The 26,674-nt window shown below is 37.5% G+C and overlaps 1 protein-coding gene across 44 annotated transcripts in view; it reads right to left on the reverse strand.

Moving 5' to 3' along the window:
* Nucleotides 1–7,934: 7,934 nt before the first annotated feature.
* znf740a (zinc finger protein 740a) overlaps nt 7,935–26,674 on the reverse strand; it is a 28,318-nt gene continuing 9,578 nt past the window's right edge. For 4 of the 44 annotated variants that reach the window (XM_084395522.1, XM_084395489.1, XM_084395530.1 and 1 more), the window contains 11 exons: nt 25,952–26,035; nt 21,712–21,795; nt 21,208–21,291; nt 20,894–20,977; nt 17,482–17,565; nt 16,658–16,741; nt 15,043–15,126; nt 14,248–14,331; nt 12,651–12,734; nt 11,429–11,547; nt 7,935–8,386 (listed from right to left, as the gene is read on the reverse strand). In XM_084395522.1, coding sequence (XP_084251648.1) covers nt 8,222–8,386; nt 11,429–11,547; nt 12,651–12,734; nt 14,248–14,331; nt 15,043–15,126; nt 16,658–16,741; nt 17,482–17,565; nt 20,894–20,977; nt 21,208–21,291; nt 21,712–21,795; nt 25,952–26,035 — 1,040 coding nt within the window. In that variant the 3' untranslated portion in view covers nt 7,935–8,221. The remainder of the gene's footprint in view (nt 8,387–11,428; nt 11,548–12,650; nt 12,735–14,247; nt 14,332–15,042; nt 15,127–16,657; nt 16,742–17,481; nt 17,566–20,893; nt 20,978–21,207; nt 21,292–21,711; nt 21,796–25,951; nt 26,036–26,674) is intronic. The other 40 variants (XM_084395532.1, XM_084395511.1, XM_084395495.1 and 37 more) reach the window with 17 other exon arrangements.

Consider the following 26,674-nt stretch of genomic DNA (forward strand, 5'->3'; position numbering starts at 1 on the left):
GGCGGGACCACGCTCGCTTTCTTCTTTCATGTGAGAAAATGGATGGCGAATAGGATGTGCACCAAATTCAACTTTAATTATGATAAAATAGATTTTATAACAGTCATTAGAAGTGTTCCTTTACCAATGATTAGTATGTTATAAGTTTTTTTTTTTTTTTTTTTTTTTTACATATTCCACACTTATTCCCAAAGTATTTTATCTAAATTTAGGCTAAATAAGTGTAGTTGGTAAGGTGTGTAGCTATATAGCCTACTAATAAGATTATAAGGAATTGTGCAGGAAAGCTATCCTTACTTAGAGATAGGGGAGAGCGGGGCACAAAGTAACGCTTTGTGACTTTCTCAGTTTTTGTAAATCTACTTAGGGTTCAGATTATTTATTTTTCCCCACATTAATTTCCCACATGTCAAGCACAATTAAGTGGTTTTGTTTTATTAATACAGTATATACTTTTTTCTTGATATACCCTGAAAGAATGAAAGTGAAATGTGACAACATGCCCCATACATTAAAATGCTATCTGATCTAATAAAAATAAATAATAATAATAATAAAAAAAGTATATATATATATATATATATATATATATATATATATATATATATATATATATATATATATATATATATAAGACAAACTAAAATATTTTCTCAATAAAATACAATTATTAACTTATTCATTTAAAATAATGGAATTTTTTTAATAATTAAAAATAAACTAATTGTTGAGTTTGACTACGAACACAGGAAAACACAGCTATACAACATAGTTCAAAACATATTAATAATAAGTAATTTCTGCACATTGACTCTCAGTCTTCATTCACCTTTTTCTTCTCATGTTTTCTCACTAGAATTCATAAAAGTATCGAATAGAATAGCATATTTCTAATAGGGGCACATTGTAATGCAGTGAGACAACATGCCCCACCTGCACAACTGGGATTTAAACCCGGCTAGTGTCTTCTGCTAGTTAGCGAAGCATTAAAGAACTATATCAACCGTTAAATAACATATTGGAGATTAAAATAATATCAGATTTGTCTAATTTTAAATAAACACAAAAAATAGAGATGAAACATTTACTTAAGTAAGAAATTTACTTTTGCTATGGTTTAATAAATGTCTATGGATATCTTCCAAAAACGTTTGAATTTTGGCGCAATTTTTTCTCTATATAGTGTTGATATGGCAAGTCAATACACCAAGTTTCGTCATGCTAGCATGTGTGGAAGTATTTAAAACACGTGTGTTACAACTAAACAGCTATTTTAAATAGTAATAATATTTCAAAATATTACAGGTTTTTACTGTATTTTTGATCAAATAAATACAGTCTTGGAGACTTCTTTCAAAAACATGAACAAATCTTACTGACCCCAAAATTGTGAATGGTATATTTGATCCAGTTGCTGCCTTAATTGTCATTCCTTTTGTTTGGCTAAATTCTTCTGTTTTGTCTTTGCTTCTGTGATCACCGTCACACTTTATATGATGTTTCTTTAATGTACTTACATACAAAAAAAGTGCTTATTGTGTTGATGTATTGCAAAACACTTGAGCTGCTGTTGAGGTGTGATAGGTCAGGATTGGTGGTATTGTGTTGTTTAAGGGCTGGTTAGGGTGGACTATAAGGGAAGCATCAAAAGTATAATTAGATGTAATTACAGAAAATAATTAAAGCTGTATACATGCAGGTATTTTTTAAGTACAATCTAAAAACATGTATGTGCACAATACGTGCTAGTATCAAATGATTCATTTAAATGTTATTACATAGTAGATAAAACAATGAATATAAGTGGAACCACTTCTGTTGTTCTGACTGCTGTCTTCTAATCCTAACGTTGTTGTTATTGGCCACACGCTGGATCACATACACATGTTTTCACTCTTTTGAGCCTGTCGTTTTCCTTCTTCATGAATGTTTTATCCAGATCCCAGCAGAAATGCAGCAGTCATTAAGAGGCTCTGCTTTCTGACAGATATATATTGCCTTTGCCATGCCATTGGCCACCAACGACATGTGTGATTTAATGCTCACCCCCTATTGGCTGAGCTCTGACAGGGAAATTTATTGACATGCTGTGATTGGCTGTTAGGCCTCTTTGAGATGAATTATGTCATTGGGGCTGACAGGACACAGAAACTGTCAGATGCAGTCATAAAACTATATGGAGGGGAGGGGAGAGAGAGAGAGAGAGAGAGGGAGAGAGAGAGAGAGAGAGAGAGAGAGAGAGAGAGAGAGAGAGAGAGAGAGAGAGAGAGAGAGAGAGAGTTTCAGTGTACACCTACCTAATTAGGTAATAATTAGGCTAATTAGACCCCCTTAAATTTTTCACTCTTTGTTATATTGCAGCCATTTGCTAAAATCATTTAAGTTAATTTTTTTTCTCATTATTGTACACACAGCACCCCATATTGACAGAAAAACACAGAATTGTTGACATTTGTGCACATTTATTAAAAAAGAAAAACTGAAATATCACATGGTCCTAAGTATTCAGACCCTTTGCTCAGTATTTAGTAGAAGCACCCTTTTGATCTAATACAGCCATGAGTCTTTTTGGGAAAGATGCAACAAGTTTTTCACAACTGGATTTGGGTATCCTCTGCCATTCCTCCTTGCAGATCCTCTCCAGTTCTGTCAGGTTGGATGGTAAACGTTGGTGGACAGCCATTTTCAGGTCTCTCCAGAGATGCTCAATTGGGTTTAAGTCAGGGCTCTGGCTGGGCCATTCAAGAACAGTCACAGAGTTGTTGTGAAGCCACTCCTTCGTTATTTTAGCTGTGTGCTTAGGGTCATTGTCTTGTTGGAAGGTGAACCTTCGGCCCAGTCTGAGGTCCAGAGCACTCTGGAGAAGGTTTTCGTCCAGGATATCCCTGTACTTGGCCACATTCATCTTTCCCTTGATTGCAACCAGTCGTCCTGTCCCTGCAGCTGAAAAACACCCCCACAGCATGATGCTGCCACCACCATGCTTCACTGTTGAGACTGTATTGGACAGGTGATGAGCAGTGCCTGGTTTTCTCCACACATACCGCTTAGAATTAAGGCCAAAAAGTTCTATCTTGGTCTCATCAGACCAGAGAATCTTATTTATCACCATCTTGGAGTCCTTCAGGTGTGCTTTCATGTGTCTTGCACTGAGGAGAGGCTTCCGTCGGGCCACTCTGCCATAAAGCCCCGACTGGTGGATGGCTGCAGTGATGGTTGACTTACTACAACTTTCTCCCATCTCCCGACTGCATCTCTGGAGCTCAGCCACAGTGATCTTTGGGTTCTTCTTTACCTCTCTCACCAAGGCTCTTCTCCCCCGATAGCTCAGTTTGGCCGGACGTTTTGGCCGCTCTAGGAAGGGTTCGGGTCGTCCCAAACGTCTTCCATGTAAGGATTATGGAGGCCACTGTGCTTTTAGGAACCTTAAGTGCAGCTGACATGTTTTTGTAACCTTGGCCAGATCTGTGCCTTGCCACAATTCTGTCTCTGAGCTCTTCAGGCAGTTCCTTTGACCTCATGATTCTCATTTGCTCTGACATGCACTGTGAGCTGTAAGATCTTATATAGACAGGTGTGTGGCTTTCCTAATCAAGTCCAATCAGTATAATCAAACACAGCTGGACTCAAATGAAGGTGTAGAACCATTTCAAGGATGATCAGAAGAAATGGACAGCACCTGAGTTAAATATATGAGTGTCACAGCAAAGGGTCTGAATACTTAGGACCATGTGATATTTCAGTTTTTCTTTTTTAATAAATGTGCAAAAATGTCAATGTTTTTCTGTCAATATGGGGTGCTGTGTGTGAAATAATGAGGAAAAAAAAAAAGACCTTAAATGATTTTAGCAAATGGCTGCAATATAACAAAGAGTGAAAAATGTAAGGGGGTCTGAATACTTTCCGTACCCACTGTATATAAAAGCAAGAATAGAAAAAGCAAGCCCAGCCCAGGTAGAAAAAGTAACACAAAAGTAACGTAACACATTACTTTCCATAAAAAGTAACGCAAGTAAGTAATGCAATTATTTACTTTTTTAGGCAGTAACACGTTATAAAGCATTACTTTTAAAAGTAACTTTCCCCAACACTGCAAGTCATTCTTAAGAAACATGCAGAATCATGAATTTGCTCGGTGAGTCAACAGCAAAATCTGATCTAAACATCTGCTTGGTTTTGTACACCAGTAAGCATGTGATGAAAGTGTTTCGGTCGTAAAAAACACAACAGTTCACACAAATACACAGTTTTAAAGGTTAGAAGGCCATATATGTATTATTGTGCCAGCAGCCATATCACCCTGTAGCCCAAGACTGGTTGCCCACTGAAGCTAAGCAGGGCTGAGCCTGGTTAGTACATTGGATGGGAGACTCCTGGGAAAACCAGGTTGCTGCTGGAAGAGGTGTTAGTGAGGCCAGTAGGGGGCGCTCATCCTGTGGTCTGTGTGGGTCCTAACGCCCCAGTGATGGGGACACTATACTGTCAAAGAGCAACGTCCTTCGGATGAGACGTTAAACCGAGGTCCTGACTCTCTGTGGTCATTAAAAATCCCAGGATGTCCTTCGAAAAAGAGTAGGGGTGTAATCCTGGCCAAATTTGCCCCTTGGCCTCTGTCCATCATGGCCTCCTAATCATCCCCATACACTGATTGGCTTCATCACTGTCTCCTTTCCACCATTAAGCTGGTGTGTGGTGGGCGTTCTGGCGCAATATGGCTGCCGTCACATCATCCAGGTGGATGCTGCACATTGGTGGTGGTTGAGGAGATTCCCCCCTTCCATATGTGAAGCGCTTTGAGGACCCAGAAAAACGCTATATAAATGTAACGAATTATTATTATTATTATTAGGAATGAATAAAGAAGGGACCCTAAGATAAATACATCGGGACTTACACATTTTTGAGCTGTAAATGATAATGCACAGTTGAAATTGAACTGTAACGTCCTATGACACGCAATTTATCTAAATCGAAAATCGAAATCAACATAGGCCTATCACATATATTATGGTTTTCTTTTGGGCTTCTCGTTCAGTAAGAGGGACTGATGTCCTTTCGACAGCATGTGTCGCTGTAACCAGTTTCATCGGTGAAGACTCGAGATCGAGTTTGCTGTAAAAATCACATTTAAAAAAACTCCCTCATTTGAACTCGCATTTGAAAAGACATTTCAATTGTACCACGTAATCGTCCACATGCGCCATTGGACCCGATGTTTGCTGTTTACGGCTATATTGTAATTGTTTTCATACATTTCATTCATTATTTTAAAGTGGTGAGAAAGATTTTTTGAATGCGTAAAGTTAAATCGTCCCATTATTTTGATGTTTTCCTGCTAAAAAACCCCAAAATGTGGCAATATCACATTTTTAAGAAACTTTCTGATGGGAATTTTGTTATTTCTGCCAGAACAATCCTGCTTTAAAAGTGAATACCCAGAAAGTAAAATATGAAAACCATGTACTTTATGTAGTATTTTATTTATGCATGAAGGAAGCCCCTCTCTTGTCTCCACACAAAAAACAATTCACTGTTTCACTGAAGTGTCTGAAGTCTTTAAAGAAACGAATAACAAAACCTGTCCTTTTTTTGCATTCAGAAGATTTATGGAAAACCCTTCGGATGAAGAAAAGGAATTCACTATAAAGTTTTTACATCAGATTCTGCAATATCATGCAAGAAAGAAAGTTACGTACTTCTTCCATCAAAAGAAATCCCAAAAACAATTTGAAGGTACAACTTCTATTGCTTCTTCCTTTTCAAATTGGACTCATGGATATCCAAGTATGCAAACCGTAATATCGTTTCCAACGCTTTGGAGAGAGGCTTTATCTAGTAACTACAGGCTAACTATATGTGTGTGTGTGTGTGTGTGCATGTGTATAAACATACATACATGTTGAGTGCATAACCTTTTGTATCCTTAGTGCCCTGCAGATAACAAGATAAAAGATCATATTTATTTTTTCAATACTGTCCTTAAAAAGCTACACAAGATTTGTAGGTTCTTTATAAGATGTGTTGCCTTGAGCATCAGTGAATATTGGCGCTTTATATAATAAATAATAGGATTATTTGTGTAAATTCAGTTATTTTGTTGGAATATATGCTGATAACTTGTGTGAAATACTATATGCACTTAACAGTATGCAATATGCATTTAATAAGCTACATGCATACACACACACACACACACACACACACAAACTGTTTATATGTCTATATAGTTTATCATTTCACACACGTATCTCTCCAGTGTTTTTAAAAATTATATTAGCATAGAAAGGTCCTTAAAATACACAAAGTTTGTTGCTATAGAACTAAGAGTATTAACCAATTCAGTTATATAAACATACATGTAACATTATAAAGAAAAGGGGGGAAAAATCAGTCATTATACAGAAATGCAGCAATCTTTTGTCAACAGCAGACATTCCTCTCAAGATATATTCTGTTTTCAGTTGCCATATAACCAGAAAGCATTGAAATGCCCAATTCAATCCCTAGTTTGTCCATCGGCCCAAAAAAAAAAAAAAAAAAAAAAAATACAGACGAGACTCTCGTCAAACAGTAGATATCATGTTAATGATAAGATGAGAAGTTAATAAATTGACAAATACAATATCATTTGGTACAACAATAACATCAGATCTCTGCCGTTTTCCTCTATTAGTGGCCCACAGGAACCGAAGACGTCGCATTAGACTGAACCTGTGCATCAGACAACACTGCGATCTCAGAAAAGAACAAATCAGTCTATCATCGACAAAACAACACAGCTGTGCTTGAACACAAGGCAACATAATGTTAAAATGACTTCAGAAAGAAAACAAAAGGCAGTGTGTCTGTCCTCGTGTCAAGATTTCAGTAAAATAATATGTATATAATTACTATTTCATAACCAAGGTGTAAAAAAAAAAAAAAGAAGAAAAAAAGTACAAAAAATAAACGAGCACATCCTAAGGCCACAAGATCGTGTATGTTGCACATATAAATCTGTACATAATATTGTGGGTCTTTTGGACGTTTTCATCACGTGTAATGTATGTATTAACAGTGTAGTCAATACTTAAGTGAATCTCACAAGAGCCCTGCCATAAATCACTCTAAAATCAGCAAAAAATATTTTAGCATTCAGAAAATTAAGCCTATTTTTAGGACCAATAGATCATTTTGCACGGTGACATTTCAACCCTTTAATTCTCATTACATAATGCACCAATTTTAAGAGTTGTTCTGTAATTCTGTGATAATGACTTAAGGCAGTACAAACTTATATGCATTACCAGTTGAAAGTATCTTTAAAATAACGTTTACATTATACTAATAAAAGTATCAATGAAATGCGAAATAATGTAACATTGAAAAACGTAATGGTCTTAAAAAAAAAGACCTAATTTTCTTAATGCAAAATATAATTTGTGATTTTTTTGAGGACCAATGACCCACACACGGCCTAGAGAGGTTCTGTGAGATTATCCCAGTCATTTAAGGGAGTGATGTCACTTCCTGTGAGCAGAACTCAACTGGTGGTGTCGTGTCCACCAGCCCACGGCACTGATAGAGAACAAGCCAGCTGTTACACAAAGTAATATACACATCTTTCGAAATTCTTACATACTTACAACACCAGATCAAACATTTATCATTGAGAAAAAGCCTGTGAATGCTTAATGAATTCATCTACGGAAGCGCACTTCGCACTTCCACATGGTCACGCACGGGTACAGTGTTACAAACAGATCTTGCGATGGTTGTCGGACATTACCCGGGTCCTCAGGACAGTAGGGTACGAACCCTCAGCAGGCCTATACATCACATATGATGCTGATTTTAACCACACTATGCTGTTGAACTTACATAAAGTGTGTATCAATAGGTGTCAGTCAATAGATCATGGGTTGTACCTTTGCACAAATTTTTTTTTTTTTTTTGGTTAGTCACATGAAATTCCCATGTTAGGTGTGTTTTTTGTTCCTCACGTCTTAAAAGTACCATAAAACCCCTTCTAACCCCATATTATATTACCAAAAAGTATAAAACAAGCCTCGATGATCAAAAGAGAGCCTTGTGTTTCTCACTAAAGCAACAAAAGACGGGAGTTTCCCTCGTCCTCTCTGTGGCGCATCTCTCTGCGAGCAGCGGGTCCGAGTGCCGGTGGCGTCGAGAGAGAGGTCTGGGTGTGCCGTCTTCTCAGGGCTTGTGTGTGGAGAGGATAGTGTCAGACGGCGAGCCGGCCCGGGGCGGGGTGTAAGGGACTCCACGTGGACGGGGGGGCTTGGGGAGGCTCCTGGGAGAAAGAGCACGGCTGGGCCTCGACCTTAGCCACACCGCGACCCTGACACAAGCGCCGATGCCTCAACAGTCTGTCCGTCCGTGAGAAGTTCTACAGGTGAAAAACACAGAAGTTTGGCTTTGTTATATTGGTTCATCCAAATGATTATTCTTCCTTGTGCTCATTCACGCTTGGTTCGATTGCTTGGTCCACACTAGGGTTCGACTGCTGTTGAAATCATTGAATCATTGCACCCAAATGATTATAGTTCCTTATAGAGCTGTCAAAAAGTACAGACTTCGGTACCAAGAAAAAATGTGACGCTTTGAGCGGAATCATAAACACCTCCCGTCTTGTTCAAGCGCTCATCGGATATGTCTGTGATTGATCAGCACTTAAAAACATGTTTTAAATATACATCAATAACGCTCTTCACCGCGCGCTTACACACACGTGAGTTGATCATTGCAGCCAATCGCAAACATATCCGATGAGCGCGTGAACACAATGGCCAATCAGAGGCGTTTACGATTCGCCTCAACAGCGCTCAAAGCATCACAATTTAAACATTTCAGTACCGATTTGGTACCGAAGTCTGAACTTTTTGACAACTCTACTCCCTTGTGCTCATTTACACTTGGTTCGATTGCTTGGTCCAAACCAGAGTTCGACTGCTTCCCCCGCTGCTGGTCTCCGTTCACATTATATTATTTGGGTCTGAACCGTGGTACACTTCTGTCATCAAGCTGCAGCTGTCTACCCATGTCGCAATGTAAGAGAATGAGGTACACACTCTCTCTGCTTGCAGTGCGTTAGGCTAGGTTCGATTTTTGTGCATAACCGATTGAAATCCGATCTGATTTAGCAAGTGTGAATGGCATAAAAAAAAAAATCCGTTTCGGGCTACACTCATGTGGTTTGAAATCCTATTCAAATCGCTTTTCTGGACACCCGTTTCAGTCTGACCGCTCTGATCGGACTTTGCGTTGTTTGTGTCATTCTCACGCCACATAAAACGTAAGCGTCAGACGTTGTTATAGGAAACATGCTGAAAGTCACTGCAGAAACAAGGTTGTGTAAAACAAATTACAATATAACGGAGACGAGAGCGGAACAAAGCGGCTTATATCAGCCTACGTTTCCTCAGGCGCGACGGATACACACAAGCCAAAACATCGATAAAATGTCCATATAAAAAAATATTGCGAAATTACGCCATTTCCATTAACTGATGTTATACGACTAAAACGTAATTTTTTTCCTCTCGTGATAAGTCATTCCAAAAATCAACGGCAACGGATGTCGGTAGATCCCAGCAACCGCACTAGCCATTATTATTAATGGAAGGAGACGTTATCCCAGCATTAATGGAGAGGAAATCCCCTTATACTTAATATGAGGAGTTTCTGGGTGTTTCTCCCTCATTTCTGCTTCAAGGTCTTGATTGAGGCATTTCTTTGTCGTTTAGAATCCAGTAGTCCTGTAATACTTTTGTCTTTATGAGTTTAATAAAGAACTGTCTCATCTTTTGTCCAAACATAACGCGTCTTCTTTAAAGAATGACTGACTGTTGCGTACGCCAGGTGACATGTAAATTAGAGATCTGCAAGCCCGTCAGGACCCGTCACGCTAAACCCATACGGGCCAGCTCGGGCCATTTTTTATATTTTACAGATCGGACTCTGGCTCATTTAGCTTCTCTCCTTTCATTGTGCCCATAATATACGTGCAAAGCACACGTCACATAGTGTGTATGAAATATTGTTATATTTATTATATTATAAATATTATACATCGCCTAAGCAACACAAACGCAATACGCATATACGCACGCGTCACTCACGTGCATTAACAGGTGACAGTTGACCATGCAGAGGATCAGGGAGGAGTTGGATTTTTTAATTTTTTTTATTAATATTATTTAACATTAGCCAGTCAGCAAAGAGTTCTTCATTTTTGAACATTGTTTTGAACATTGTTCTTCAGTTACTTAAAAGCAAAGAAAGTTAGGCCGTTTATTTACTTATTTTTGGATCCCGTAGCGTTATATTCTACTGCATGCTTATGCTTCTCTCTAATGGTCCATATTTGTGGGCATGATTGGGCATGATGTTTCAGGCCTATAATAAAAGTTGACCTTTTAGTAGCGTGTGACGTGCTTGTGTTTGCGTGTAGCAGAGACAGCGCGCGCGTGAGAGAGCTTAAAGTGATATTGATGTTGGTCTCGGGTCGGGTCGGGTTTGGGCTGAAAGATTGCAGCCGTTGTCGGGCTGGGGCCGGGTAGGGCTTGATCCCCACGGGACAGGGCGGGGTTAGGGCTGGAGTTTTTGGCCCGTGCAGGGCTCTAATGTAAATGCGAAATAAAATTGCCTGAATGCCTCTGTCAGGAAAGTGAGTGAGAACACACACAAACACACAGTTTGATCCAATCATATGCCAGCAGTTCAATTTAGTACGACTGCATTCACATCAGCAGTGAACTGTATCAACAACACGCATGCATCGTGATGCTCTCATGAACGTGCAATGGAGATTAATATTTTGTAAATAAAGTGGTAAATTGTTGTTTTGAAAAAAAAAAAGAAAAAAAAACACATGAGTCGCTTCATAAAATTGAGGTTAAACCACTGAGTCACATGGATTACTTTAATTTGACTTCACTACCTCTCTGGGTATTGGGAGTGGTAGTTGCGTCACTGTCAATGAAGGGACAGAAAGTGCAGAATTCATTAAAAAGATCTTAATTTGTGTTTGAGGGCGAGCAATTAGTGACAGAATGTACATTTTTGGGTGAATCAGCCCTTTCAGTGATGATAGTTTGACTTACCATGTCACTTTGAAGTAGAAAATTCTGTCAAACTGATATGGTTCCAGATGCTTAAATAATATAAAATACCTACCTCATATTATATGCAAACAAGTATTTTTACATTCTAACCAAGTTTATATTCTATGGGAAAATCGTATATAAATTGAATTAAGGCATATAATCAAGTATCAGAGCATGCTCTGTCAGTTTCCCTGACAATAGCCTTGATTCAATGTAAAAAGCTTAATAACAATAACTTCTTCTATTATTCTTCTATTTAACTACAGTATCAACAATAGATGTTGTCTTGCCTTAAACACCCCATGTGTAAAGCGTGATCTTACCTGCTGGCAGCGCTCACACTGGTAAGGCTTTTCACCACTGTGAACACGCTTGTGTCTCTCCAGATGGTACCTCTGAATGAACCGCATGTCACACATGTCACATGCAAACGGCTTCTCTCCTGTCAGAGAAAAACAGTCATTATTAAAGCGGCCCACACCTTCATTCTCACAGCATGCCACAACACCACACAACGGAGACTCTGAAACACTGATTGTCATGTAAGGATCGAGACTGTGATTGTCATATGGGTTTCCATGAAGCTTTAAATACAGAGTATATCCATACTTAGAAATAAAGCAGATGACTTCATACAAACTCGAGTTTGTAGAGTGTGTTTAATGTGGAATGAAAAACTAAAGTGGCACACTGGGGTTTTGGTTTTAAAGATCAGAAACCTGCTTTGAGACTTGGTTTTATTCTTTCTGTTTGGAGAATAAATACGACTGAGCATTAAAATGTTTAAAAAGAAACAGCTAGCGTCATTTTGTCTCTGTTTTTGCACCCATTAAGTGAACGCAAATAAACTGAAAGGGTTAAGTTCACCCAAAAATGAAAATTCTGTCATTAATTATTCGCCCTCATGTTGCTCCAAACCCGTAAGACTTTTCTTCATCTTCAGAACACAAATGAAGATATTTTTGGTGTAATCTGAGAGCCTTCTGTCCCGCCATTTACAGCCTACGCAACTCCCACTTTCTAGCACTGAGTAAAAAACACAATTTACCACTTTATTTACAGAATATTAATCACGAAACACGCGCTTGTTAATTATGCCTGATTAAAGTTCCGAAGATGAACGAAAGTCTTACGTGTTTGGAACGACATGAGAGAGTAATTAATGACAGAATTTTCATTTTTGGGTGAACTAACCCTTTAAGACAGACAAAAAAAACAAAACACGGAGAAAAGAGGCAAGAGCAACTACATAGATATTGATGCTACCAAGTAAGTCTGAAATGACTCGCAAAACTCGCCCTCCAAGTGCAGGTACATTTTTATTTTAAATGTCTTGATGTTGATGCAAATATTACATGATGCAGGATATGGTTAATTAATATTTCAAAAGTAAGAGATCCTTACTAACTCATTACTAAGGTTAATTTGAATAAGTCATTGATATCTCATTGTTTCTTTTCCCCTAAACACCCCCGAACACACAAAATAGACAAACTCCAATCCAGGAATACTTAGTAAATTGGGGTACAAAGAAAGGACACATACCAGTGTGAGTGAGGCTGTGTCTTTCCAAGTGGTAACGTTGGAAAAACCGCATGTCGCACATCGAACAAGCATATGGCTTCACCCCTAAACGTAGAGTCAATTTTTAGTGAATGTCTTTACAAAACATTCAAAGCACCAAAACAATTTTAATACCGTTTACAAATGTAGAACATGCTATTGATATTTTTTTTTGTTTAAATTGATCTGCATGCTGACATTAACCGTGTCCCAATTCAGAGGCTGCATCCTTCGAAAGCTGATGCGTCACAGCGGCATGACGAAGGCTCTTTCGAATGTGGCCTACAAATGTGTCCTTCTTTTCCCGGCCCACTAAGGACAGAACTCGTCTATCCCAAGATTCATTGCACGCCGGTGACGACTGGATTTTTTTTTGGGAGAAAATGCTAAAAATGAGTCTGAATGAATTATATATAAAAAAAAAAAAATGGTTTGAATGAATGATTCACTCATAAAGACTTCACTTGTTGAATCAGCGTTTTTTGAACGAATCTCTTGAATAAATTATTTAATGACAAATACATTTTTAACAGTCACTTGGTGCCACCTGGTGGCGTAACAACTTAATCAATTCAATCGTTATTTGAAGGGTCAAGTTACTTTCAAAAGGGGATTTACTCTATTTTGATAGCTTTTGTAGATATCAGTGTTTATATCTGAACTATAAACTTTTATCTTAGTACTTCTGTGATATTCTGAATTGTTGTAAAAGAATTTGTGATACTGTGTAGCTGAAAGTGAATCGGTTTCATACCTAAACACGACAACTGTTCTCTCTGGATCAGCGGCCGTGCAAACGCAGATCTGAATGTTTCTGTGTGATTTTTGTCAAAGGTTTAATAGACAGGCGAATCGTTGTCATTTAGGAATGAGATTGTGTGGGAGTTTAAATAGAGATCGCAATCTTTTAACGATTAATCGTGCAGCTCTAGAGAACCTATTTAGACAGGTTGTGATCCCTGTTTTGTGTACAGACAGTTGAATACAAACAGTCAAAGAAACGAACGTTACTGGCAGCTGTTGTCACAGTTTCTAGGCGACAAGAACAATCCTCCGTATGCCAGACCGTCCCATTTAACAACGTTAGCTTCAAGCTTCGCGCACTTCGAAGGATGCAGCCTCTGAATGGGGACACGACTATTATGTCCATTTCACTCATTACAGTTCGCATTTGGATGGTTTTAAATGGAAAGAAATCTTTCTAAGCAATATAGTAAAATGATGTTTCTGGGGCTCCTTTTTAATCTGTCTTCTGTAGTAATCAAACTTAAGCCACAAAGGTTCACTATAAAGCTTCACCTCAATCTCAAAAAAGAAAACTAAGGTACATTTATGCTAATCTCATTTCAAAACCAATTTAAGCATTTATTCAGGTCATAGTAATGGGATAGTTGTTCTCAGTACCATAGTGTAAGGTAAAAAAAATAAAGTAGTAGCACTATTCGTTCAATTATCAAATGTCATTGACTCTGATTTTAAAATCTGAAAATGGTTGCTGCGCAAACCGAATTGAAAGTCATTTAGCATGCAGAAAACTAACTTTAAGTACAAAAAGACAGGGGTTTGAGATGACACATACCCGTGTGAGTGAGGCTGTGTCTCTGCAGGTGGTAACGCTGAAAAAACCGCATGTCGCACATCGAGCAAGCATACGGCTTCACCCCTGAATGCACAGAGCACCAACAGTTCAGGAATGCCTTTCTATTAATATAGCATTTATGGGTAAAACAAATAAATAAATACTGCTCATCTGCAGAACTTAATTTCAAAGCAGATGCTTTAATTAGATGTATTAATCGTGTATTATATTTATTTCAAATTTAACATAAAAATGTTTGTGTGCCACAAAGTATTAGTTGTTAACCACGCCTGTTGATAATCACCTCCTCTTTAACATTTCCAGTAAAACAGATATGCTTTATGATGCTTTAACAAACATAGTTTGGTAACACTTTAGTTTAGGGTCCAATTCTCACTATTAACTAATTAGCTCTCATATTACTAGGATGTTGGCTGTTTATTAGTACTTATAAAGCACATATTAATGTATTTTTGTGCATGACCATAATCCTACCCAATACCTAAACTTAACAACTACCTTACTAACTATTAATAATCAGCAAATTAGGAGTTTAATGAGGCAAAAGTCATAGTTAATAGTGAATATGTGTTTCCCAAACTAAAAAAAAGAGGTGGTATTATCACCAGCATGGACTGTTTCTTTCATTTCATGCCTGCTTGAATACATATTTTAAGCAATTAGGAAAATACAAACTCGAGTTTGTTGTAGTTTGAACAGATTGTGTCTCTCTGTAACATACTGAGAGCTTTGAGAGGCAATTCATAATAGTATATAAACAGAGATTTCTCCTACCCGTATGGGTGAGGCTGTGTCTCTGTAGATGGTAACGTTGGAAAAAACGCATGTCGCACATGGTGCAAGCATAAGGCTTCACCCCTGAATGCACAAAGTAGCAGTGTATTAACCTCACCGCCACATGTGAACTAAAACCAAGCACTCATTGGAACTGCTCAACATATACAACAATGCAAAAAACAATAATTCACTACAGTCTCATCAGCCAAACACAATGCTAAGAGCAGCTGACAAACTGAACATCTGCTAGACATTAGATCTTAGAAATGTGGAAATAACTTTGCTCTTGTTCTGAACTGCTAAAAACTAAAGCTAACAACTCTGGGTTAAAGTGTCAACTATGAGCTTATAGTTTTAGGCATAGAAAAATATTCATACTTAAAGCTTAATAAACTGTAAATTACTGGCATCCGGCAACAACCATGCGTGCGTTCACAAGAGAGTCAAGATGGGTGACCTTTGACACGACGTTTGATGGGTAGTTCCTTTTCTCTAACATTATGTTTTAGGCTTCTAATTAGTGACCGGCGTTTTGTTTTGCTCTATATGGTGGTTCGTTAATTCTCACCTAAGCTTACGCTACGTCACACGTCAAGGTCAGAGGTCACCCTTCCTCTGGAACTCGACTCTCGCGCGAACACGCGTACGGCTGTTGCCGGAAACCAGTGATTATAAAGTTTTAAATATGGATATTTGTCTTACAACAACGCATGGCTTCGCTTCAGAAGGGATTGATTAAAGGGTTAGTTCACCCAAAAATGAAAATTCTGTCAGTAGTTACTCTCCCTCACCTTTCATTTTTGGGTGAACTAAACCTATAACCCCCTGGAATCGTGTAGATTACTTTTATGATGGACGCACTTTTTTTTTTTTTTTTTTAAGAGCTTCAAAAACTACAATCTATTCAATGCCATTACAAAGCTGGGAAGAGCCGGGATATTATGTAATATAACTCCGATTGTGTTCGGCTGAAAGATGAGGAGATAACTTTAATTTTTGGGTGAACTATTCCTTTACTCTGATTTTTGTGCATTGACCGTAAACGTCCCTGTGCAAGAGAGCATTGGAGTTAGAAAAAAAGCAAGAGAGCTAAAGCAGGGCTGTACAGGGTTTACTATTAATACATTATTTAAATTTTGTTTTCACAAAATACTAATTTACTTGAATATACGCAATATATTCCATGCAAGATTTCTTCCTCAAAAATGACCTCAGTCACAATTCACTTTAATTGTATAGAAAAAAAGTGAATGTTACTGAGGCTTTCATGCCCTTAATGTGAATATGGATGTGAAACAGTCATTATTTACATATCAATAATAATAATAAATTATTGTTACAGAACTTTTTTTTTGCACAATAAATATGAATTAAAATATAGAAATGTATACATCTGTAGTGTCAAGCCTAGCTGACAGTGTGCACTTTAACCCAAGAGCACATTCGTTTAATATAAATAAATACATTTTTACAATTCGTCAATGCTCCATTTCTCCTTTCTGAAACTAATGTACTGATTAATAATGAAATTGCATACTTCTAATTTTCTGTTACACAATGGCAGTAGCTCAGATATCATCTAAGGGGAGGGGGAAGACAGAAAGACACATACCCGTGTGAGTGAGGCTGTGTCTCTGCAGATGGTAACGGTGGAAAAAACGCATGTCACACATGGAACAAGCATACGGCTTCACCCCTGAATGACCAAAGCAAAATATTAACCAAACGCATCATCTAAACATCGTCTAACAATATTCCATCTAAGAATCAAAGATGACAGCCTAATGTTACATTCTGACCCTGTTATGTTAGTACAACATCATGGTTAGTTCTAAGAGTTTCACTAAGAGTCCAATTAAACATTAACTCTCCAACAAAGTGCATTAAGGTCAATATTGGAAATGCATATTTTCATAATTACTGCCAAATACAGAAATCTCTCCCATCATTAATTGACTGTGTTTGTACTTCATCCTCTTAAACAACTGAAAATGTTCTTTCAAAATATTGCAGCAAAAAGCGAGCACTGCTGACTATTGACTATATAGGATTCCCTGAATTATTCCCTCACAAAGAACTAAAGATAATGCATATTTGCATGAGTAAAATAACTACCTACTAGCTTCTTCATTATCTGAAAGATTAGCGTCTTCCAAATAACAAGTACAAAAAAAGAGAGGATATATTCTATTCTTAGCCTAAGTCAAACATGAGCTACTGTTATTTTGTCAAACTTGAATGTAAAAGCTTCATGTAAAAGCCCATGCCTGATGCTCTATGGGTGTATTGAGGGATATGTGGTGCTCGACTGCTCCTCTTACAAAAATCTCATAAAACATAAATGGCAAAAGCTCATAATTTTGAACATTAATTTATGTTCATTTGCTCAACATGCTGAAGAAAACCAGCAGAGGGGTACAAAGAGACGACACATACCCGTATGGGTGATGGTGTGTCTCTGGAGATGGTAGCGTTGGAAAAACCTCATATCACACATTGTGCAAGCAAATGGCTTCACCCCTAGATGCAGAGTACTAGTATTAGAAAGCACTTGCAGATATCAGCATCAACGAAGTAAATTCATGGTCAATATGACAGTAAATTCACAAAACAGCCACACACACACACACACACACACACACACACACACAAAACACACATAAGATGTCTAATCCTCCATGTCTAAAACAGATGAAAATAGCAACTAAAGTCTCCATGCAAACTGGGTCCGGAGGGAAAATAAAAAATGTCTATACTTGTCCCTTAAAAACAGTGTTTATTACAGTAGGCTCATTCTCAGGAAATGGTGCCATTTGTGCCCCATGAATGAACGACAATAATATTTGGAAAAAGTACTGATGCGGTAAAAACTATATATAAAGGGTTGACTGTACCAACATTTCTACAGAATTGGGTATATTTGGCACCCGGTGCCAAATATACCCAAACGCTCTAGTTTGCATTTTCAAACGCTCTAGTTTGCATTTGTTTCTATTTACGGCGTGTTTTTTTATAATCGTAGAGCATTGTAGCCAATCATATCTGTTAAGCGTGGCCAATGGCCAAAGGTGCTAGTCAGTAAGCTAGTCAGAATCTGCTTAAAGAGCTGAAAACGCACCAGGTTTTGCTTTGTCCAACGGGAGTCACACAAACAAACAAAGTGTAAACACGATGTAAATAAGAGATTCATTGTACAATTAAGAGAGCTTTTTTATTTTATAAAGGATGTTTATCACGAGAAGGATGATTTCAGTGAGCTTTCTGGATTTAAAACCATATTTAAAATGTGCGACTGAATCGTAAACCGCGATGATTGACAGGGACGAGACAAAAATGGGACAACGTTTCTTAAAGCACTTAATTTAAAAGTTTTTGCTCTGGTGCAGAAAACCGTCGGTAGGGTTGGGGGTTCCGGTTCTGCCTAACGATTCCGGTTACATTAAAATGATAAAACATACCATAGCAAAAACAACTAGCCTAACTAATATAAATTAAATTTCTCGTGCTGCAAGCATGTGTAACAGTAGAGGTTTGAAATCACATTAAAATCACTTTTTCTGTGAGCGCACTTTGAATGTGTGTGCAGCACGGAAAACAGTGAGTCTTTTGCGCTTGAATGGTTTAAATCACATTAAAATGCACACACAGTAACCGATAAGCGGAATTGAAATGCGTGACACTTATCGAATTACCGGTTCTTGGAACTGGTTCTCGATATCAATCCCTAGGTGTTGGTACCGACTACTGACATTTTGGTATATATACACACATTACCGTTCAAAAGTATGGGGTCAGTAAGATTTTTAATGCTGTTCTTTTGAACTTTCTATTCAGCATAGCATCATGAAATAAAAATGAAAATAACTGTTTTCAACATTGATAATAATAATGAATGTTTCTTGAGCAACAAATCATCATATTAGAATGGTTTCTGAAGGATCATGTGACACTGAAGACTGGAGCAATGATGCTGAAAATTCAGCTTTGATCACAGGAATAAATTACACTTTACTGTATATTCACATAGAAAACAGCTGTGTTAAATTGGAATAATATTTCACAATATTACTGTTTTTGTTTGTATTTTTAATCAAATAAATGCAGCCTTGGTGAGCAGAAGATACTTCTTTTAAAAACATAAAAAATCTTATTGACCCCATACTTTTGAACGGTAGTGTATATATATATGTCATGTCAAAGAGCTTGTTTCTTTTTACAGCCAATAGCATTTTGTTTACATCAAAATCACTGATCTGTATTGTCGGAAGAGAGAGACTGTACATTTTGAATGCTTAAATCAGTGAACTGTTTTCATTAATTTTACACTTAGCACAAAGTAGAGAAATTACTCATTTTGTGTGATATTACTTTCTAGTTAAGGCCATTATGAGCCATCTTTGCACTGACCTTAAACCCCATTTTGGGGTAATATATATTTTTAATTCTAACTTGAATTATGCTGCTTTCATGTGCTTTCAGAATTTACATAATAAATACAAGTTTCCAACTCTGAAGTTACACACAGTAATTATGACTGGGAAAATAGATGAGCATTTGATGTACATTAAAGTCCACAGAGAAAAGAGCACGCATTTGAATGAGCATGTTTTTCCAAGAGAAGACCCACCAGTGTAGCCCAACACACCACATTGTTTTTGATGGTCACTAAATTCCACCGGAAAATATATGACATAAATGCTGTTTCTGTTTTGCATCTTTATGTTTGGTGTTAAAAATATGTTTGGTTCACAAAAACAGTGTGAACGCAAACCAGGACTAAATGTATCAAGAGAACCGAACTACAAGTTTGAACACACCTTAGGTGAAAATACCAGTCATCTTTCCAAATTAGAAGCATAAGGATTCTAATTTTACTGTGACGGGATCTAAATAATAGCGAATTAGGGTTAGTAACAATAAATAATAACTACACTGTAAAATAATTAATTGGTTTGAGTAGGACCAACTTAAATTAAACAAATTAGGTCAGTCAAATTAACTTTTATGAGTATTTAACACGTTCTTTTTCTTTCAAGTTCACAGAACTGATATTTAAGTAAACTGAACTGTCTTGAGTTTTATGAAATTATTTATTTTAATTTGAACTTAAGTTTAACTGAAACTGGGCTTGGATTTCTATTTCCCAGCATGCTTTGCCCATGGCACCCGAAAGGGAGAGTAAATGCTAAAATGAATAGTTATATAATTTTTTATAATATATATATTATAATATAATATTAATTTAATTTTTTTTATGTTTTTGATTAATGTTAAGTGGGAGATTTAGTAGTGATTAATGTTTAGTTATGCTAATGTAGAAGAGTTTCTATTAATGTGGGTTTTTGGAGAGTTACCGTCATGGTGACAAGTGGTGCATGCGGCTTAGTTTGAGAGCAAGTATGATAAACGCTTTATATGCTGCACTCAGCAAGTGCTATACCATGCAATTGTGAACATTTTAACAAATTAGAAAGTTAGCATTTACTTAATTAGCTTGCTACATCTAGCTAAGTTTATACTAATGAACATGTTCACATTGAGGTTACATGAAATGTTTAAGTACACTAATTGATACATTTAACTTAATTTCAAATTTAGAACAATTAAAATGTACAAGTACAAAATACAAATCTGCCAGTTCTGCTTACTTAAACTTTGAAGGTCTTAATTTAAAATGTAGGCACATTTTTTGAGTTTTGCAAACTTGTTATAGTTTAGTTTTGCTAAACTATAATTTCTTGGTGCTTCAGCAGAAACCTCTTTAAATAAAACATTTTTAAAAATGCTGTGCCGGGATATGGCACAGTTCCCTGAGAATGGGCCAGCGATTTCAAGACATGACACATACCCGTGTGGGTGAGACTGTGTCGTTGGAGATGACAACGTTGAAAAAACCTCATGGGGCACATTGTGCACGCAAATGGCTTCACCCCTAAATAAACAAAGTAACAGTTTATGGGGACAAGTACTAGTAAATAAAATTGGTGCAACTCAGGCGACAATTAAAATTAAAATGTTTACTCCTTTGGGCAAAAAAACAACAAAAAAAAGCCATAATGCACATGGAGAACCATGGAGAGTGTGTTTGCCATGTCTGTAGTGAAGGCTGAAGAATAAAGTGTTTAATATGCTTTAATGTGCATTGCCCCCTTGGACTCGTACCCGTATGGGTGAGGCTGTGTCTCTGCAGGTGGTAACGCTGAAAAAACCTCATGTCACACATGGAACAAGCAAACGGCTTCACCCCTAAACACAGAGTACCGGAGTGTTACGTTTTGATGAGTAAAAACTTTCAGTATGTCCAACACCCCAATGCATTGTCTGTAACTATGGCCAAACTCGAGTTTGTTGCAGCCAAACCTATATTTGAAAACTTTTGTGTAAACTATAAAAAGTAATGTGTACAAAGCATTGCTGCCAACTTTTTAGTAACATGAGGAAATATTTGGATGTTCCCCTCTGTTTACAATCTTGTAGAAAGTTTCAAACAGCTAATAAAAATACACATGTACAACTGTCTGTATTGCAAAGGCAACAGTTGGGGGGGGGGGGGAAATATGTCTGAATATATTGACATTAACACTGTTAAGTTGGCAACAGTGCTAAGCTGTGCATCGGTGTAGTCAGGTAGAACAATTCAAAAGGGTAAGGAGAGACGGCTCATACCCGTATGAGTGAGGCTGTGTCTCTGCAGGTGGTAACGTTGGAAAAAACGCCTGTCACACATGGAGCAAGCATACGGCTTCACCCCTGAATGCACAGAGCAAATCATGTGTCAGATTTAAAGCATGCATATGCAACACATTTATGTCAATATAGGAGCTAGACATTACTGGAATCGCATGCTTCACAAGAACGGAGCGCAATAGATGCTTGCAAGCACATAGAAAGCGCATGAAAGATGGTTACACAGCTTAAATGTGGCGCTGACCCACGTGCTAATAAGTGAAATAGGATATTCAACAAGAAAAGATAATATCCATCAAAAAATGTATTGATTTTGTGAAGTGGGTGTTACACACCAGGATGGATGCTGACTTGATTAAACTGGATGAATGATTGGAAGTAGGGGTGGGAGATATGACCAGAATCTTACAACATTAGGAATTTTATTTCATGCTATTTCACTGGAAATTTTGGGCAGAAATGGTTTTGGAGGGCCGAAATCAGTGACTGAAACAATACGTTTTGACAGTGTTAAGTATTTCGTGCACACAACGTGGACAAGTCACAACAGTTAAACATGTCAGCTGTGTGGACACTAACTATAGATTGACCAAATTGATTTCTCGATTTTAATGATATGGTTTCTTAAATCTAAAGCGCACATGAACTGATCATCTCATATCCACGTGACTACTAGGGTGAACGTCAGAAGGCATGTTGAAAAATGCATTACAACTTACTGAAATTAATCCAGTCTCATGTAATCGCTCAATCAGTGTTTCACCAGAGGAAAGACTTCAATAAAACAGCTCGTAGGCTATACAATGTCACTTAAAGGGATACTCCACTTTTTTCGGAAATAAGCTCATTTTACATCTCCCCAAGAGTTAAACAGTTGAGTTTTACCGTTTTAGAATCCATTCAGCCGAACTCCGGGTCTGACGGTACCACTTTTAGCATAGCTTAGCACAGATCATTGATTCTGATGAGTCCAGTAGCATTTCTTTCAAAATGACCAAAGAGTTTCAATATTTTTCCTATTTAAAACTTGACTCTTCTGTAGTTAAACCGTGTACTAAGATCGACGGAAAATGAAAAGTTGCGATTTTCTAAGCCTATATGACTAGGAACTACTCTCATTCCAGCGTAATAATCAAGGAACTGTGCGGCTGTACCATGAGTGCAGCAGGCGTAATGATATGACGCAGCGCCTGAAAATAGTCCCCAGCTCGGTAACTTCTTCCAACGTGACCGGGACTAAGTTTGTCTAACCTATTAGACCTATTTTCAGGCGCTGCGTCATATCATTACGCCTGCTGCACCCATGGTACAGCCACACAGTTCCTTGATTATTACGCCGGAATGAGAGTAGTTCCTAGTCATATAGGCTTAGAAAATCGCAACTTTTCATTTTCCGTCGATCTTAGTACACGGTTTAACTACAGAAGAGTCAAGTTTTAAATAGGAAAAATATTGAAACTCTTTGGTCATTTTGAAAGAAATGCTACTGGACTCATCAGAATCAATGATCTGTGCTAAGCTATGCTAAAAGTGGTACCGTCAGACCCGGAGTTCGGCTGAATGGATTCTAAAACGGTAAAACTCAACTGTTTAACTCTGGGGGAGATGTAAAATGAGCATTTTTCCGAAAAAAGTGGAGTATCCCTTTAACCTTACATTTAACTCAGCTATTCAATGTCCATAAACTCGGACAATTAGGAAGCTAGAAAAAATAACTCTAGAGAAGAACATTTTGCTAAATATATGCACTGTATAGTGATGTCTTCATTATTTAATGTATGTTTGAATAAATCTGTCATGAAAATAAGTTATTGCAGTTTATTGTCATCTAAATGTTTAGATTTCACCAACAAACAGGAGTAGAAACAATTCTGTTATTAAACAGTGCCTTATGTGTAATTTAAACATTTGTACAACTCAGTTTCAGCTATTTACGTGTTGATTAATTAACCTAGTATCAATTTATTATTTATTTTCAGCCAAGTGCATCCTGAATTTTCGGTTTCGGCCCAGAATTTTCATTGTTGTTTTTGTTATTTTATCTTTATTATTAAAATTTAAAAAGATGCGAAATCCAAACAACAGGACAAAAACAACACAACTGACATAAACTGTGCTTTAAAGAGATGTTTTGATTGAACACTGTCTACGTTTTTCACTCGTTTTTAGTCAGAATTGCAATTTTGTGTGTATTTGACCACTCAAGCTCAATTAGTCACGAAAGGTAACTCAATTCGGTACTCGCGCAAACTCACTCTAAGACATTTTTGATTAGCACTTTATATCATTGCAATATATCTCACCATATTGCCCAATCCTAGCTCTCCTAATCTGCGTTTATCTTTCTCCGTGTTTATGTGTACATGAAACTTGAGTTAGCCACGTCCACGAATATTTGCAAACCACAGTATACACAAAAAAAGAAAATTCTGTTGTGGCATTTTATACCATCATACCGATACATATATCGCCATACTGCCAAGCCCAAATTGGGCATGAAGTCAATAAAGTGGGATGCAGAAGATATAACTTAAGACTGGCAACTGTTTGCTCCATTTCAAATGTAAAACTATGAAATTTGTCAATGACCTTTTAAGACTCAATATGAAATATCCACATGAACAATGATTGCCAGGGTTGGACTGTGAAATTTTGATTGCATTGTAAAAATTAGGGCTGCCCCAACTAAAGATTTTCGTATTTGTCTGGTATTCATACATTTAAGTCGACTAGTCGCATGTTTATGACAATAATTAGTGTTTTCTGAGTCAGTGTCGGCCGCAAAGATGAAGTTGACGACGCTGACTCTCATCTCCGCAGTTCAGTGGATACGCATAGAGAGAGAAATGCAGTAAGCGCTTCCACACTCTGCACAAATACTTGGATATGCACCTAATAATAGCACAAATGTATCTAGGTTAACTTTAAAGTTTAGAGCGGGCGGCCATGTAAAGTGGCTAACGTTAGGCTACAACTTTCAAATGAATGATAAGCGAACGTTTGCCTGCAGAGTTGGCACGTCATCTTTTTAGGGTTATCCTTTACCATCTCTAAATGATCCCACACTTTGGTTTTTCTGTCCGATATAATTACCACATGGACCAGCCATATTAACATTGTGTCCGTCACGGACTGTGTGACTTCGCACTTCCCGTGTGTGTTTGTTTTTTCTGCGACCAACCGGACCAATTCAAATTTGGTCTAGACTCTTGTCATCGACTAACGTTTGGTCGACTATTAGGGGGAAGCCCTAGTAAAAAAATTGTGTTGTCAAAAGTACCGACTTCGGTACCAAGTCGGTACTGACATTTTAAAAATGTGACAATACCAGCATTTCGAGCGCTGTTGAATGGATTCTTAAACACCTCTGATTGGCCATTGTGTTCACGCGCTCAACATATATGGCTGTGATTGGCTACAATGATCAAGGCTTTAAAACCGTTGTAAACAGACGCTCTTCACCAAGCCCTTACACAAATACACACAGGAGCGTTTGAAAGCAGGCGTCTATCAGTGGATCCCTAAAAAATACGCTGATAGACGCCTGCTTTCAAACGTTCCCATGTGTGTGTGTAAGTGCTCGGTGAAGAGTGTCAAAGACGTCTATTTACAACATGTTTTTAAATCAATGATCATTGTAGCCAATCAAACAGCGCTCAAAATGTTAGAGGGAAATGCTGGTATCGTCTAATTTTTTCAATTTCAGTATCAATTTGGTACCGAAGTCGGTACATTTGACAACACTAGTAGAAATGCACAAACATTCATCTCAAATGGTGGCGTTTGGGAGGGGAGTAGGAAAGATGTCATTCTTCAACAATATGTTGAAGGGAGCCATACCTTAAGTGTACCTTCAGTACTTAACATTGTCTGCGCAAAACCCAACCGTAATCACATACATTTGTTCATGGAAATTAGCTGTTAGAACAAAGATCAGCAGGGCCCCTTTGGAATATAGAGGTGAAATAGAAAAGTGTTTTTTTGTGAGGATTAATTATGAAGCATGAACTTGTGATTGCCTCACAGACAAAGCAGACGTCATGCAGGCGATATCTAGCATGCTAAAAAAGCAACGAGGCTTGTGTGCAGGAATTCTCAGTGAAAGCAGAAAGCTGTAAAACTGCAGAGTGAGCGTAACACTGCATGGTTCAAAAATGGCAGTGAAACAAACAAAAGCAATGCAGACAGCAGCAGCACATGGGTAAGAGATGACTTGTACCCGTATGAATGAGGCTGTGTCGCTGAAGGTGGTATCTTTGGAAAAATCTCATGTCACACATGGTGCAAGCATATGGTTTGACGCCTAAACGCAGAACAAAATGTCAATAAGCTGTCTGCATTACATAATGTGATAACTTACTCAGAAGTACAGCCATTTTGCTAACTAGAAACTGTAGGCAGTCAGATTAGCAGACTACTAGGTTCCATTTTAATGGATGTCTATATATCTAAAACTATTCTGAAACTTTTCTAAAAGCCTATTGAAAGGCATAACTTTAAATGTACTTTTTATTTAGAGGCTGGGTCAACTTTCTAATGTCTCAAATGCTTAAAAAAACAAAGACATTTAGTATGTGTTGTGAATAGCTTTAGTGCAACAACTATTTGAAAGTATTGTACGCTTGTGTTTTGAGCCATTGTACTTGGCATGAAAGCAAATCCTCAATCTTAAAAAGAAACGAGGTTTTGTTCTGTGTAGACGGCTATGATCTGTGACTCTGTTAAAATACAGGAGTACCCATTCTGGGTTTATATCACTGAAAAGACTAATGAGAGCAGCTTACAGGATCAAAAACAACATGATGTGATTTGTGTGCAAGACTTTGTATTTAATTACAGCTCATGTAAACAAATATAAAACTATTCCATTTCATGTTTAAAATGTGTAAAAGCAAATACTTGAAGGATTGTTTTTGAAATAATGTCCAATGTAATGACACAT

Source organism: Rutilus rutilus (assembly GCF_951802725.1).
Source record: "Rutilus rutilus genome assembly, chromosome: 22".
Taxonomy (NCBI): domain Eukaryota; kingdom Metazoa; phylum Chordata; class Actinopteri; order Cypriniformes; family Leuciscidae; genus Rutilus; species Rutilus rutilus.